Source organism: Cervus elaphus, chromosome 8 (assembly GCF_910594005.1).
Source record: "Cervus elaphus chromosome 8, mCerEla1.1, whole genome shotgun sequence".
NCBI classification, from domain to species: Eukaryota; Metazoa; Chordata; class Mammalia; order Artiodactyla; family Cervidae; genus Cervus; species Cervus elaphus.
This window is the reverse complement of record NC_057822.1, coordinates 37,910,746-37,925,750: the sequence shown is the minus strand read 5'-3', so window position 1 is coordinate 37,925,750 and position 15,005 is coordinate 37,910,746. Positions and strand designations below refer to the sequence as shown.

The following is a 15,005-nucleotide window of genomic DNA, read 5'->3' as shown; positions in this document are numbered from 1 at the left end:
ATAGGAATGCTTCCTAAGGCCCACTTGACTTTACATGCCAGGATGTAAGTAAGTGTTTGGACCCAGACATTCTTTCCAGACCCCGTCCTCTTAACTGCTAGCCATGCTTTCTATTGACACGTGTAAGAAAAGCCACACTATTCCTAGCTTTTATTTTTCTGAGTCCACCCAAGGAGTCTGAAAGGAAAAGAAGGCTACGTAACTGCAGGAAACACACAGGAAATATTTTATTAGCTTCCAGATGGAGAAAAAGGTAGAGTAAAAATATTTCAATAGAAATCCACAGCCCTCCTCAAGGAGCCCACTCGGGCATCCACGGCCCCCCAGTCGTGGTAGCGCCTGTAATCCCCCGGCCGCAGCAGGTACTGCCGCCCCCGGTAGTTGGGCATCTCATAGAGGATCCACCAGCCCTCCAGCACATTGAAGGAGTGGATCTCACTGAAGTGGAAGCGGTCGTGGAGTGAGGAGCAGTCCTCTGTGATCTCCACCATCTGGCCTCGGTAGTCCTCTCGCTCATAGATCCTCAGCCGGTGGGAGCTGGTCTGTGGGTTCAGCAATCAACAGATGGGAAAAGTCAGAAAACCTAGTCTTTAGCCACCAATCACTCACACCCCTTGGGGAATGGGCATTTAAAATTTTTTTCTATATCAAAGATGACAAAAAGACAGCCAACACCAGGGTCAACTGTATACAGCTGGGTAGACTGCACACTGCAAAATTGAAGAGAGTGCCATTCACGTAGATCAAGATATGCAGGCCTTCCCTGGTGGTCCAGCGGTTAAGACTCCGCCCTTCCAATGAAGTGGGCGTGGGTTTGGTCCCTGGTTGGGGAACTCATATCCCACATGCTGTGGGGTGTGGCCAAAATAAAAAGGATATGCATGGTGCTCCCTAGAGTTTTCTAGGGCCACAACCTATATGAATCATATTTAGTACCTACTTAGTACCATTCTTAAGTAGCAATTTTATATATAATATTTGTTCTCTCCTTTATAAAGACCATTGACTTACAGTGGTCTGGAGCTCTCCTTGGAGGATATAAAAATAATTAGATTTTAAAATTAAAAGGCAAATATATCCCTGGCAAGAGGCATTAGTTTGGATCTCAGTAGCTTCAGAAGAGGCTGGGGAGAGAGAAAGCAGAATTGCTTTCCCCAGAGTAAGGCACAGATTGGCAGCAGTTGGGACCAGACATCTCCTCATCCCTTCCTTTCTGCTTTGAGTCCTGCTATTCTGAAGTCTTAAAAAGCAAGAGCCATCGTAATGGTTAGGTTTCAGTCCTCGGCTCTAACATATGACCCGGGAAACACTTTAAGGTTATTAATAAAAACAGAAGCTCAAAATCATGAGGGAGGCCTGCCTAGATCAATAGATTATATGAAGTTTAGGAAAATGGAAGGGAGGCTGTTAGTCCTGGGTGAATCCTGTCTGTCTCTTCTGAGCACTTGTGCCTTTATCTGATTGTTTCTTCCCAGCAGGTACATATTCAGTTTTCCTTCTTCCACCATCAAACCCTCCTTAGCAAAGGTTCTCATAAGCAGTTCATTCTGAGGCATAAAAAAACTGCTAATAAGGCATCTTCCATAGTTTGCAAAGGGTTCACATGTCTGTTACCTAATTTTGATCTTCACAACAGCCTGACACATGTGGGGCAACCATTCTGTCTTCTTTTATGAGAAACTAATGACTAGAACTTTCAGGCTGTAACCAGAAGAGTCAGGCCTGGAAGGTGGAAGCTGAGATTTCCAGGCTCCTAATGCCAGTCTGGGTCCCATTAAGGCATTAAACCCTCTGAGGGTCTTTCAAACTTACCCAAAGTGGTACATTTTCCATAGGACTCGGTCACAGTCAAATTACAGCATCCCTAACTCTGGAATTCCAGGCTGCTCGGGCTTTATTTGGATAGCAATGACTTTGCAGGGGCTACTGGAGTCACATTGCTGGTTAGTTGTTTTGCTGAGTCAAAAAGCAGGACTTGAGAGACCCTGGATGTGCAAAGTAGTCAGTATCTGTAGGAGGGGGTGGCTTGCCAGGTGACAGGCAATCTCCTTCCCACCTCATCACAGCTCTAGGAATTAGCTGCCCTAGTAGCCCCATTTTACAGGTGAGGAAAGAGAGAAATAGCCCAGGGACTAGCCTAAGACCACCGGAGTGTGAGGAGTTCATCACCTGTGCCATAGGCACTCTGAACAAATACCGTGCCACTTTCCCCCAGTAGAGGTGAGTTTAATTTTAATAAAGGAAAATAAAATCTCAGTTAAGAGCACTGCATTCTCAATTAAGAGATATTATAAAGGAAAAGAGAACCCGGTTAGAACCGGCAAAGGAAGGCCACCGTCCCACAGTCTGACCACGGCGCTGGGGATCGGCGTGACCCGAGCCCACGGCAGGCCCAGGGGGACCGGACTCACGTGGGGGATGAGGCGGCAGGAGCGGATGGAGTCGCTGAGGCCCATCCACTGCTGGTAGTCGGGGTAGTCTCCGCGCCGCAGGAAGTACTGCGGGCCCTGGAAGTTGGGCTGCTCGTAGATCATCCAGCAGCCGCTGTCCACGCGGATGGAGTTGCAGCGGCCCAGGTAAGGCTGCAGGTTGGGGTGGTCGCTGCTGCACTCATAGTGGCGGCCCTGGAAGCCCCGGTCCTCGTAGAAGGTGATCTGCAAGGGAGGGAAGGAGAGGCTCAGAGGCCTGGCCTGCAGCCGGGTTGCGGGCCCCTCCCGCCGGCGCGGGGCTCACCTTCCCCATGGCTGCTGGACTTGGGCATGGAGTTCAGGGCGGTGGGGCCGGCGCGCGGTCTATATAGCGGGAGGGCTGCTGCGTTGGCAGGAACAACACAAAAGGGGCCCCCGGGTGAGGAGGATTTCCTTTCTGTCTCTTTTCTATATAATGACGGCGGGGGTGGGGTGGGGGACTTACTGTATGTTTTCTCTTAGACTCTCCAGAGCTTTCGAACTGATGACCCGCGTAAAACTGTCATTGGAGCCTCTGGGGCCTTTAAATGAAGCCTATTCAGGAGATGGGGAGCGAGCAAAAGCGCCTAACCGGGCTAACACTTGTACTGAAATATTTTATTTATCTTTTAAATATTCTAAGTGATCTCTTTTTGAGGAACAACACGGGGTAGTGACCGGGTCAGAGGTCAGGGTGGGCCCCAGCGGGAGGCGTCTAGATGAGAGAGCTTTTCCTTGGTGCGAGGATGAGGGACACAGAGGTCCCTGCCTTCTGCACAGGACGGTTGAAGGAGGATGGGATTTCCCCGAGAGAGCCTTCTTCCGTCCTCCCGGCTCAGGAGCGGATGCAGCAGACATTACACCGGGGGAAGGGAGGTGGTGGGTGCTGGACCCCAGGAAGCCCTGTTCATGCGCCTGGCTCGGCTCTGCTCCCTGGAGACGGAGTGGACCAGGGTCACCTCCAGACGCAGCCAGTGTCTCCCAGGAAGCTCCCAACTCTGGAGTTCATGAGGCAACTCATGGTGGTTATTAGTCACACACTAACTTTTTATTTAACCAATAATTTTGCAAATTAAGGGCTAAGCCTAATTAGTTCTGTTGTTGTTGTTCAGTCCCCAAGTCCTGTCTGACTCTTTGCCACCCCATTAACTGCAGCATGCCAGGCTTCCCTGTCCCTCCTCATCTCCCGGAGTTTGCCCAAGTTCATGTCCATTAAATCAGTGATGCCATCCAACCATCTCCTCTTCTGTCATCCCCTCCTCCTCCTGCTCTCAGTCTTTCCCAGCATCAGGATTTTTCCAATGAGTGGGTTCTTCACATCAGGTGGATAAAGTATTGGAGCTTCAGCTTCAACATCAGTCCTGATGAGTATTCAAGATTGATTTTCTTTAGGATGGACTGGTTTGATCTCCTTGCTGTCCAAGGGACTCTCAAGAGTTTTCTCCAGCACCACAGTTCAAAAGCATCAATTCTTCAGTGCTCTGACTTCTTTATGGTCCAACTCTCACATCTATACAAGACTATGGTCTTGACTAATAGCCTTGACTAATTAGTTCAGCTGCGTACAAATTCAAAGTTATATGCAAATATAACAGATTCATAATCCTACAATCCTGCAAAGACTCTCCCTTCTCTACCTTCCCTGGCTCCTGGGCAAGCCTGGTTGCTCTCTGGTTAATATTCTGGTTCCACAGGCTGGAGTCTTCTTTCCTTCCCTTAAACCCCTCCCACCCCACCTCCACCAGCTTCTTCTGGTGCTCCACTCTTTAGAACAGATTCTCTCAACCTCATACTGTTGTGACAGTTTGGGTCAAAAAAATCTCAATTGTGCAGGTCTGTCTGCTGTATTTGAGGATATTGAACAGCATCCCTGGTCTCAATCCTCTAGATACTATTAGCATTACCCTCATGGTTATGGCAACCAAAAATGTCTCCAGATATTGTCATATGTCCCCTGGGGGAGCAAAATCAACCCTGAATGCAAACCACTGCTTTAGAAGGATCTTGTCCTCAACTATATGCAACTGTGATACATCCTGTTTCATTCCTCAGTCTGGATTCTTGTTACTTAAGCCTAAAGACAAAAAACTGTTTGCCTTGAAAAATTTTATTTGAAACACATAAGTTTATTAAGACTTTTTCACATTGTTTCTTTCAAAAATTCTAATTTTATAGAAATATTAAAATTATAGAGAAGAAGAAAGCAGGAAAAAATTAAAATCATAGGACCATATTTTGAAAACCACTGTCAGGACTTCCCTGGAGGTCTAGTGGTCAAGACTCAGTGCTTCCAATGCAGGGGGCATGGGTTCAATCCGTGGTTGGAGAACTAAGATCCCACATGGCTCATGTTGTGACCAAAATCAAAAGACAAAATCACCATGGACAAGTATTTTAAAATCTCCTTTCAGTTTGACAAGATGAAAAAGTTCTAGAGATCTTTGCATAACAACATCCAAATAGTTAGCAATAGTTGCTCCCTGGTTTGGGAAGATCCCCTGGAGAAGAGAAAGGCTACCCACTCCAGTATTCTGGCCTGAAGAATTCCATGGACTGTATAGTCCATGGGGTCACAAAGAGTTGGGTTTTATTTATTTAATTTTGGCCTTACCAAGTAGTTTGCAGGATCTCAGTTCCCTGGTGGCTCAGACAGTAAAGAATCTGCCTGCAATTTGAGAGACCTGGGTTCAATCCCTGGGTTGGGAATATCCCCTGAAGGAGGGCATGGCAACCCACTCCAATATTCTTACCTGGAGAACCCCCATGAACAGAGGAGCCTTGTGGGCTACAGTCCACGGGGTTGCAAAGAGTCAGATAGGACTGAATGACTAAGTACACACAGTTCCCAGACCAAGGGTTGAACCTGGAGCACTGCAAGTGAAAGTGCCAAATCCTAACCCCCAGACACCAGGGAACTCCCCAGAAACAATCTTGAAAAAGAAGGACAAAGCTGACATTCTCACACTTTCTGATTTCAAAATTACTACAAAATCACACTAATCAAAACAGTGTGGTACTGGCATAAAGATAAACATATGGACAAATGGAAGAGTAGAGAACATAGACCCAAACCCTTACATACATGGTCAAGTGAATTTTGACAGGGTTCCCAAGACCATTCAATGAAGAAAACACAGTCTTTTCAACAATAGTCCTGGGAAAATTAGATATCCACATGCGAAAGAATGTAGTTGGGGCCTTACCTTACAACGTGTATTATACAAAAACTAACTCAAAGTGAATTAGAGACCTAAATATAAGAACTAAACCTGAAGAAGGAAAGGAGCAGGTTGCCCTGACTGGACTGACTCCATTTTTAAAAGAAAAGGAGCTGCATCTTACACTTTGGTGAACTTTGGACTGCATACTAGGGAGGCCATAGAGATAAAACACTAACAGCCAAGCAGGCTTCCCAGACAGATAAAAACCCAAACAGGCAGACCCCGTACCTAGATCTCTCAGAGCCAGAAGGAAAGCAATGTCCATTAAGTAATCTTAATAATGCTTATTGATGTAGACTAAACTTTACATCAAGATAGCTTTAGAATGTAAGTCTATGGCTGTAACCTGATTGTATCTCTTACTAACATTGTCCCAGGTGGACTTTGGGTATACAAATACACTTTGGGTATAAAAGGTTGTCACAAAAATCGGTCAGCGTCCCTGGCTAAAGAGGAAATTCTGCCTCGGACCAGCCAGTGTGATAAACTGAACTCCACTATCCACGCTGTCCTTCTAAGTGAGTTTGCTTCACAAAGCTACAAAACTCTTAGATGAAAACACGGAGGAAAATCTTCATGAGATTAGACTTGGCAATGATTTCTTGGATGTAACACTAAAGCATAGGCAATAGATATATTGGAGTCTGTCAAAACAAAGATGTCTGTGCATCAGAGACTATCAACAGAGTGAAGAGGCCACCCAGGGAATGTGAGAAACTTTTGTGAATCATGTATGATAAAGCATTGATATTCAAAATGTACAGAGAACTGATACAGCTCAGCAAAAACAATAACAATGCTCCCCTAAAAAAAAAACCCAATTTAAAAAAAGGGCTTGCCCTTTCTCTTTAATGAGGTGGTCAAGCAGCAGACTCAAAGATGCAGATCTCTGTGAAGACCCTGATGGGCAAGACCATTACCCTTGAGGTCGAGCCCAGTGACACCACTGAGAATGTCAAAGCCAAAATCCAAGACAAGGAGGGCATCCCGCCTGACCAACCACGTCTAATTTTCGTGGGCACACAGCTGGAGAAGGGCTGCGCTCCGTCAGACTACAATATCCAGAAAGAGTCCACCCTGCGCCTGGTGCTTCGTCTGTGAGGCGGCACCATTGAGCCTTCCCTCCACCAGCTCGCTCAGAAATATAGCTGCGACAAGATGATCTGCCGCAAGTGTTATGCTCGCCTGCACCCCTGTGCTGTCAACTGCTGCAAGAAGAAGTGAGGCCAAACCAACAACCTGCACCCCAAGAGGAAGGTTAAGTAAAGCCCCTCTGCCGGCTTCTCCTTTGACCACAGGGTGACCTCATGCCCAAGCCCCATGCCCTGGGGCCTCAATAAAGTTTCCCTTTCATTGACTGGAGCAGTTAAAAAAAAAAAAGTCTATGGGGTTGCAAACAGTCGGACACGACTGAGCAACTTCACTTTCTTTCAAATAAGATAATACAATGGCCAATAAGCACATGAAAAGATGCTCAACATTGCTAATCATTCAGTTCAGTTCAGTTGCTCATTCATGTCCGACTCTTTGTTACCCCATGAATCGCAGCACGCCAAGCCTCCCTGTCCATCACCAATGCCCAGAGTTTACTCAAACTCATGTCCATCGAGTCGGTGATGCCATCCAGCCATCTCATCCTCTGTCGTCCTCTTCTCCTGCCCCCAATCCCTCCCAGCATCAGGGTCTTTTCCAATGTGTCAACTCTTCGCATGAGGTGGCCAAAGCACTGGAGTTTCAGCTTCAGCATCAGTCCTTCCAATGAACACCCAGGACTGACCTCCTTTAGGATGGACTGGTTGGATCTCCTTGCAGTCCAAGGGACTCTCAAGAGTCTTCTCCAACACCACAGTTCAAAAGAACCAATTTTTTGGTGCTCAGTTTTCTTCACAGTCCAACTCTCACATCCATACATTAGGGATATGCAATTAAACCTACAATGAGATACTTCATACACATTAGAATGACTATTATAAAAAACAGAACAGAAAATAAGTGTTAGTGAGGATGTCAGAGAAACTGGAAAACTTGTGCATTGTTGATGGGACTATAAAATGGTAGAGCCACTGTGGAAGATTGCATGGTAGTTCCTCAAAAATTAAACATCTAATTACCACACGATTCAGCATTTGCATTTCTAGGCATACTCGAAAGAATTGAAAGCAGTGACTTAAGCAGCTGTTTGTACCCCAATGATCATCACAGCATTCTTTATTATGGCAAAATGGAAGAAACAATACAAGTGCCCTTTAATGAATGGATGTATGGATACATGAAATGTGGTATATGTATAGAATGGAATATTATTCAGCATTAAAAAAGAATAAAATTTTGATAAATTTCACAACTTGGACAAACCTTGAAAACACTATCCTAATTGAAATAAGTGAGACACAGGACAAACATTATATGATTCAATGCATTTGAGATACTTGGAATAGATTTATAAAGAAAGAAAGTAGAATGGTGGTTACCAGAGGCTGGGGGAAGGTGGGAATGGGGCGTTATTGTGTAATGAGTATAGCAGCTTGGGATGATGATAAAGTTCTGAAGATAAATAGTGTTGATGACTGCACAATGATGTGAATGTGCTTTATGCCACTAAATTGTACACTTAAATTGTACACTTAAATTGTATGGCTATAATGGTAAATTTTATGTATATTTTACTATGATTTTAAAAGTTTTCCATTAGCAACAAGAAAAAAAGGAATTAATATTAATTTTTCAAAATTAATTTTTTGATTTCAATAATTCTACTGTGGGTTAGAACTCCATGCTCTCACTGCCAAGGGCTCTCTCCTTGGCTGGGAAACAGATCCCACAAGCTGCATGATGTGGCAAAAAAAAATTTTTTCCTGTAGTTATAAGAAAATGTTAAAATGGGATAAATCCTAGTGACTTAAATGGAATTAAAAAGCATTTAAAACAGTTTATTTTAACTTACAGTCCTCTTACTTTATAATAAGAGAATAATTAATAAAATTAATGTCTTAAGTTTTTCTTATTAGTACCTTTCCCTCCTTGGGTTTTCTTCCTTTTTTCCTATTTACTCATTTCATTCTATCTTACACCACCAAAGCTTGCATTTAAGAACTGGTAATATTTCAAAGTCTTTTTTAATGCTGGGATTTAGTGCTCTGGACACAATTGTGCTGTAGGCAAAACTTGGTAGGTTCTTTCCTTCACTCACCCTTCCTTGTATAGTTCCCCATTTGCAGCTAGCAGCTGTGGTACCAGGGACACCAGCTTTAGGATGATACAGATGCTAAATATTGTGGGAAACGGACAAAACTTTGCACCCTGATGATAGTGTTGAGCTGCTGAATCAACCATCCCTAAATCCTGGGCTACCCTAGGACTTCCTATCATGTGAGTAGATTTCCATATTGCTTACCCATTTGGTATGGTGTTTTGGCTACTTTCAGTCTAATGTATGTAACTGATTCAGATCCATTTTGGCCAAGGGATTAGGGTACATTCTAATTTGAGGAAACTCCGGGAGATGGTGAAGGATAGGGAAGCCTGGTGTGCTGTAGCCCACGGGGTCACAGAGAGTTGGACACAACTGAGTGACTGAACAATGACAACAACTAATCAAGCTTTGGAGGGTGAGTAGTTCACCAGGAGGAAGGTGGGGAAGAGTGATCTGGGTGAGAAAAAGATGTGAGCAAATTCAAAGAGATGTGAAAATGCTTCATTTGCTTAGAAAAGATGGGAGTAAAGGATGACTGGGGTCTGGTAATTGGAGAGGAAGCTGTCACCAGATTCTTGAAAAGGTAGCATTTTTCTCTGTGGGCAGTGGAACAATATCAGAAGTTTTTAATCAGGGAAATGACTTGATCAGATTAGTTTTTGAGTACAAACATAATCACCGCTCCTCCTTTCTACGATTCTAGCAATGAAATGCAAGTAAGACAATAAGCAGCAGGAGAATGTAAATGATAACAATGTTATACTTCCCTATAACCTTATACAGATAATATATTAATACATATATAAACATACATATGGAGAGTATACATATACAGCTATGAATGTATATAACTGTGTGGATATCATATTTGCATATATGTAGACACAATACTGGGCTTCCCCGGTGGCTCAAGTGGTAAAGAATCTGCCTCCAATGCAGGAGGCACAGGAGATGCTGTTGGATCCCTGGTTTTGGAAGATCCCCTGGAGGAGGAAATGGCCACCCACTGCAGTATTCTTGCCTGGAAAAATCCCATGGACAGAGGAGCCTGGCGGGCTACAGTCCATGAGGTCACAAAACGTCAGATGTGACTGAGCATGCACATGCATGCATGCAGGGAACGCAACTGTAGATTATCCTATATATCTAATTCAGTTCCTGGTTAGCTGCTTGCAATGACCTCCTGGTAAGAATCTGTACACTAGTGCTGTCATTATTTTGACAAGAATCATCCTGATTCCATAATGGAAAAAATCTCTGATATTCTGAACTGTGAGTTCTGAATTCTGATGTACTTCTATTATTAACCGTTTGAAATTCAAACTGGACCTTAGTTACCTTACATAAAATGAGTGATCTAGGTTAGATAATCTCCAAGTCTGAAATATGTTAAATATCACATGAGTTCATTGCTCTGTAATGACTTGCCTTCTACCTTCGCACTCCCTCCTTCACTTTCTCCCTCTCTTCTTCTTTTTGGGGTGGGGGGGTGGTGTAGAGATTTTCCATTAGGATTTCCTTGAGTCTCTGAATAAAGTTCTAAGCAGTTACCTTGGAAAAAGGTACATATGCTCTGTGTCAACCAGGAATGTGTATTGAACTACAAATAACAGAACACCCATGACAGTGGCATAAAAAAAGTGTGAGTTTATTTTACTCCCATTACAAGAAGTTTCAAAGTAAAGGATTGCTGGCCTTGTGTGATAGCTAATTTTATGTCAACTTGACTGGGATATGGGATGCCCGGATAGCTGGCAAAACATTATTTTGGGGTGTGTCTGTGAGGATATTTCTGGGAGAGATTAGGATTTGAATTGGTAGTCTGAGTAGAGAAGATCACCTCTACCAATGCCTTATCCAGTCTGTTGAGGGCCTGCATAGATCAAAAAGGTGGTGGAGAGTGTAACTCTCTCTACCTGCAGGAGCTGCCACATCAGTCTTCTGTTTTCAGACATCAGCACTCCTCACTCTTAGGCCTTTGGACTCAAGACTGAATTATTCCACCAGCTTTCCTGATTCTGCAGCTTGCAGACCATGGGACTTCTCAGCCTCCATAATCCCATGAGCCAGTTCCTAGAATAAATCTCCTCATCTAAGCTTCCCTTGTGGCTCAGATGGTAAAGAATCTGCCTGCAATGCAGGAGACTCGGGTTTGATTCCTGGGTTGGGAAGATCCCCTGGAGAAGGGAATGGCTACCCACTTGAGCTGGTCCTCAGTATTCTTGCCTGGAGAATCCCTTGGACAATGGAGCCTGGTGGGCTACAGTCCATGGACTTGCAGAGTCGGACACGACTGAGAGACTAATACTTCCACCTTCTTTCATATCTATAGAGATCCTGTTGGTTCTGTTACTCTGGAGGGCCCTGACTAATAGCTAGCATTGGTTCAGTGGCTTGACCACATGCAGGCCAGCATTTCTGAAACTGTGGCTTCTCCCTCATGCTTGTCACCTCTTGAATGTAAAATGCCTGAAATAAGAGGGAACCTGGGGCAGCTATTCCCTTTTATCAGGAAGACAAAAATTTTTCCAGAACCATCAGCATTTGTCCACTTATGTTTCAATGTCCAGAAAGTGTCATGAGATCAGCTCAGAATCAATATCAAATACTTAAAAAAAAAAAAAGCAAACTAATAAAAGGAGAAAAATAGAGTCTGCCAGAGATGTGTAAACTCAACTTTTGCATACAACTTAGGGAATTAAAAAATCTTCTAAAGCCCATTGTGGTAACTAGCTTCAGAATCCTTGATTTGAAAAGTGGGTCACACCATCTTTGAACTTCAATTTTCAGATCCTCACACCTCAAAGAAGAATTGGAGAGATTTCTAGCAAACTAGTCTGAAGCAACAACATGTTTAAAGGCCAGAGAATCAAATAAGATATGTATTATGAACGTGTTTCACAAGCTGTACAGTTCTGCTTCATATGAAAGCATAGTTCTAGTGAGAGAATTTTGTTATCTGAAGATCATACACCTTGATTTCCACTTGTATCTTGTGTGTGTGTGTGAGTGTATAAATAAAATAATAAAATAAAAGTAAGACAAATTGAAAGCACAAGCAAGCCAGCGCCAGGAAAACAGAAAATACTTTATTAGTTTCCAGATTGAGAAATGATGCATTTATTTCAATAGATATCTATGACTCTTCTCAAGGAGCCCACTTTGGCATTCATGGCCCCCCAGTCATGGTAGCGCCTGTATTCCCCTGGCCTCAGCAGATACTGCCGCCCCCGGTAGTTGGGTAACTCATAGAGGATCCAGGAACCCTCCAGCACATTGAGAGAGTGAATCTCACTGAAGTGGAAGCGGTCTTGAAGAGAGGAGCAGTCCTCAGTGATCTCTATCATCTGGCCTCTGTAATCTTCCCTCTCATAAAGTCTGAGCCTGTGAGAGCCAGCCTGGCCCATCCAGAGGTAGAAAGAGGAGAAAGACAAACCGTGAAATGATTCCAACACATTCATGCCATTCAGTTTGGCCAGCTCAAGCCATTTTCAAATATAAGTTAAAAATGAATTACTTCTGAATCTTTATATACTCCTCACTTTCAAAGGTGAAAATTCAGTACCTTTTCAAGATCATAAAGTGTGACTAAAAATTAAGGAGGAACTCTTATACTTTAATATATTCATATACTTCCCAGGACAAACTATTAACCATGCTCAGGACACTGTACCATAGAGAAACCAAACCTTTAACAGCTTATTACTATTTTTGCCATTTTGAAGATTTTTAAAAAGTTTTTCAAGCATGTGTGTTTGAACAGGAAAATCAGTTTATGAAATGAATGACCTTACATTGAATTTTAAATAAATCTTGGAAAAATCACCAAGGACTTAGATGCTTCTGAAGTCTCTCAGTTAAATGCTTGATTTTCATTTAATAAGTTATGAATGAGGGAAAATGAGAAAGAAAAATCAGTCAGCCCAAGGACTAACTTTTCAAAAACCTTAGTGTTTTAACACACATGTGAACTCTGTGTAGCCCACATGTAAAATCTCGGTGTCACTCTCCCCTGACAAAAAGCACTTTTATTTGTACAGGTAGGGAAAACTAAAACATACAAGTGGGGAGCAAAAAGGGGAAAGGGTGTTACAAAAACTAACCCTTGTAAAAGTATCCTTTCCCACTCCTATCTGCTCAGAAAGTAGCACCTAATTACTTTTCTTTGTAATATTAGTGATATTAGTGGTTTTTCTACAACTCCATTGCAAATAATTCCAGGTCAGGACCTCTACCTTATACATGCTCAGGGCTGCAAATGCATTCTTACTCAATATATATTTGTTGATTAACTGGTACTTGGGCAACAATTTGCTTTTGTTCCGGGCAAATTATATTGAACTAATATACAATAATACACAATAGCTTACTTTCCTTCTCAAACTCTCAGTTATTCTTTATGATCACCACTCCAAATGTTGAACCTTTGCCTGAAGCTATCCCCTCTGAGTCCACAAGGCCCGGATCTGCTACGGAAGTGGACTCACGTGGGGGATGAGGCGGCAGGAGCGGACCGAGTCGCTGAGGCCCATCCACTGCTGGTAGTCGGGGTAGTCTCCGCGCCGCAGGAAGTACTGCGGGCCCAGGTAGTTGGGCTGCTCGTAGATCATCCAGCAGCCGCTGTCCACACGCGCCGAATTGCAGCGGCCCAGGTAAGGCTGCAGGTTGGGGTGGTCGCTGCTGCACTCATAGTGGCGGCCCTGGAAGCCCCGGTCCTCATAGAAGGTGATCTGCAAGGGAGGGAAGGAGAGGCTCAGAGGCCTGGCCTGCAGCCGGGCTGCGGGCCCCTCCCGCCGGCGCGGGGCTCACCTTCCCCATGGCTGCTGGACGTGGGCATGGAGTTCAGGACGGTGGGGCCGGCGCGCGGTCTATATAGCGGGAGGGCTGCTGCGTTGGCAGGAACAACACAAAAGGGGCCCCGGGTGAGGAGGGGATGTTTGTGTTCTCTTTTCACTCTTTGCTGTCAGAGTCCATGGGGCTCATTGTGGGGTTTGGTCCCATTCTCTCTGGAGTTTCTACCACTGGCTGATGCTAGATGAGTCAGTTTGGAAAAAAAAAAAAAAAAAAAGCCATCTGGGACATTGTCTATTTAATAATAGAAGTAGAGCTTCAGCCATTTCATATATAGTCCAATCGTTTATTTCTATAAGTTGGAGAAAAACAAGAAAATGTAAGTGGCCCAACAAAAAAGGCAGAGTCTTGATATGGCAAATAGAAATTAAGTTCTAAGAAGTATGTGCCATAACATTGAATGCTAATTGTTAATCAGAAAGAAATGACCTTTACTGAATATTGAAAATTTCAAATTAGTCCTTTAAGAGAGCTTCTTCATTAAAAAGTGTAAGAAGTTATAATGTTTTCCCAAGAGGGTTCCCAAAATTTCAAACTTCGGTGTGGTGAAAAACCAAAAACAACACAACAGATCTTTAGCATTTGATCTAATTTTGTTGCCGTTGTGCATGGAAGCAGACTGAAGATTAGGTGTTTCATCTTGGCTACTTGTAATTCAGAAGAGAATAGCTTTAACATGCTTAATCTCAGAAAGAAGAAATAAAAGGAAACTTTCTATGATACAATTGAAGTTATTTATAAAACACAACAGACTCACAGACTTAGCAAACTTATGGTTGGGGGGGGAGGTGGAGAGAAGGGATAGTTAGGTAGTTGGGATGGACATGTGCACACTGCTGTATTTAAAATGGATAACCAACAAGGACGTAATGCTCAGGGATCTCTGCTCAATGTTATGTGGCAACCTGGATGGGAGAGGGGTTTGGGGGAGAATGGGTACATGTGTATGTGTGGCTGAGTCCCTTTGCTGTCCATCTGAACCTGTCACAATTTGTTAACTGGCTATACTCCAATATAAAATAAAAAGTTAAATAAAATAAAAGGGAAAAGTCTGAAAGTTCAAGGAAATAAGAAAAAGTAATGCATTTAAAACACAAAACCAGATTATCCCTTCAGTTCAGTTCAGTCACAGTCCTGTCCGACTCTTTGCGACCCCATGAATCGCAGCACGCCAGGCCTCCCTGTCCATCACCAACTCTTGGAGTTTATTGTAAAAGAAAATCAAATTCCTAAGAAACCTGTTTCTGATGGGCTCTAGATACACCTTTGTTCGATGGGGAACAAGATTACACA

The 15,005-nt window shown here is 43.6% G+C and overlaps 2 protein-coding genes and 1 pseudogene across 2 annotated transcripts; 1 reads left to right on the top strand and 2 right to left on the bottom strand.

Annotated features, from left to right (window-relative positions):
* Window positions 1-269: 269 nt before the first annotated feature.
* Window positions 270-2,742, bottom strand: LOC122698943 (gamma-crystallin F-like). The gene is made up of 3 exons (XM_043910620.1): window positions 2,734-2,742; window positions 2,412-2,654; window positions 270-542 (listed from the first exon to the last, which is right to left on the bottom strand). Exons 1-3 carry the CDS (start codon window positions 2,740-2,742, stop codon window positions 270-272), a joined length of 525 nt encoding a protein of 174 aa, XP_043766555.1.
* Window positions 2,743-6,541: 3,799 nt separating this feature from the next.
* LOC122698944 lies at window positions 6,542-6,934 on the top strand (annotated as a pseudogene).
* Window positions 6,935-11,929: 4,995 nt separating this feature from the next.
* On the bottom strand, window positions 11,930-13,727 carry LOC122698942 (gamma-crystallin D). Its single transcript, XM_043910618.1, has 3 exons — window positions 13,671-13,727; window positions 13,349-13,591; window positions 11,930-12,259 (listed from the first exon to the last, which is right to left on the bottom strand). The coding sequence occupies exons 1-3, from the start codon at window positions 13,677-13,679 to the stop codon at window positions 11,987-11,989; spliced, it is 525 nt and encodes a 174-aa protein (XP_043766553.1). The 5' UTR covers window positions 13,680-13,727; the 3' UTR covers window positions 11,930-11,986.
* Window positions 13,728-15,005: the final 1,278 nt, after the last annotated feature.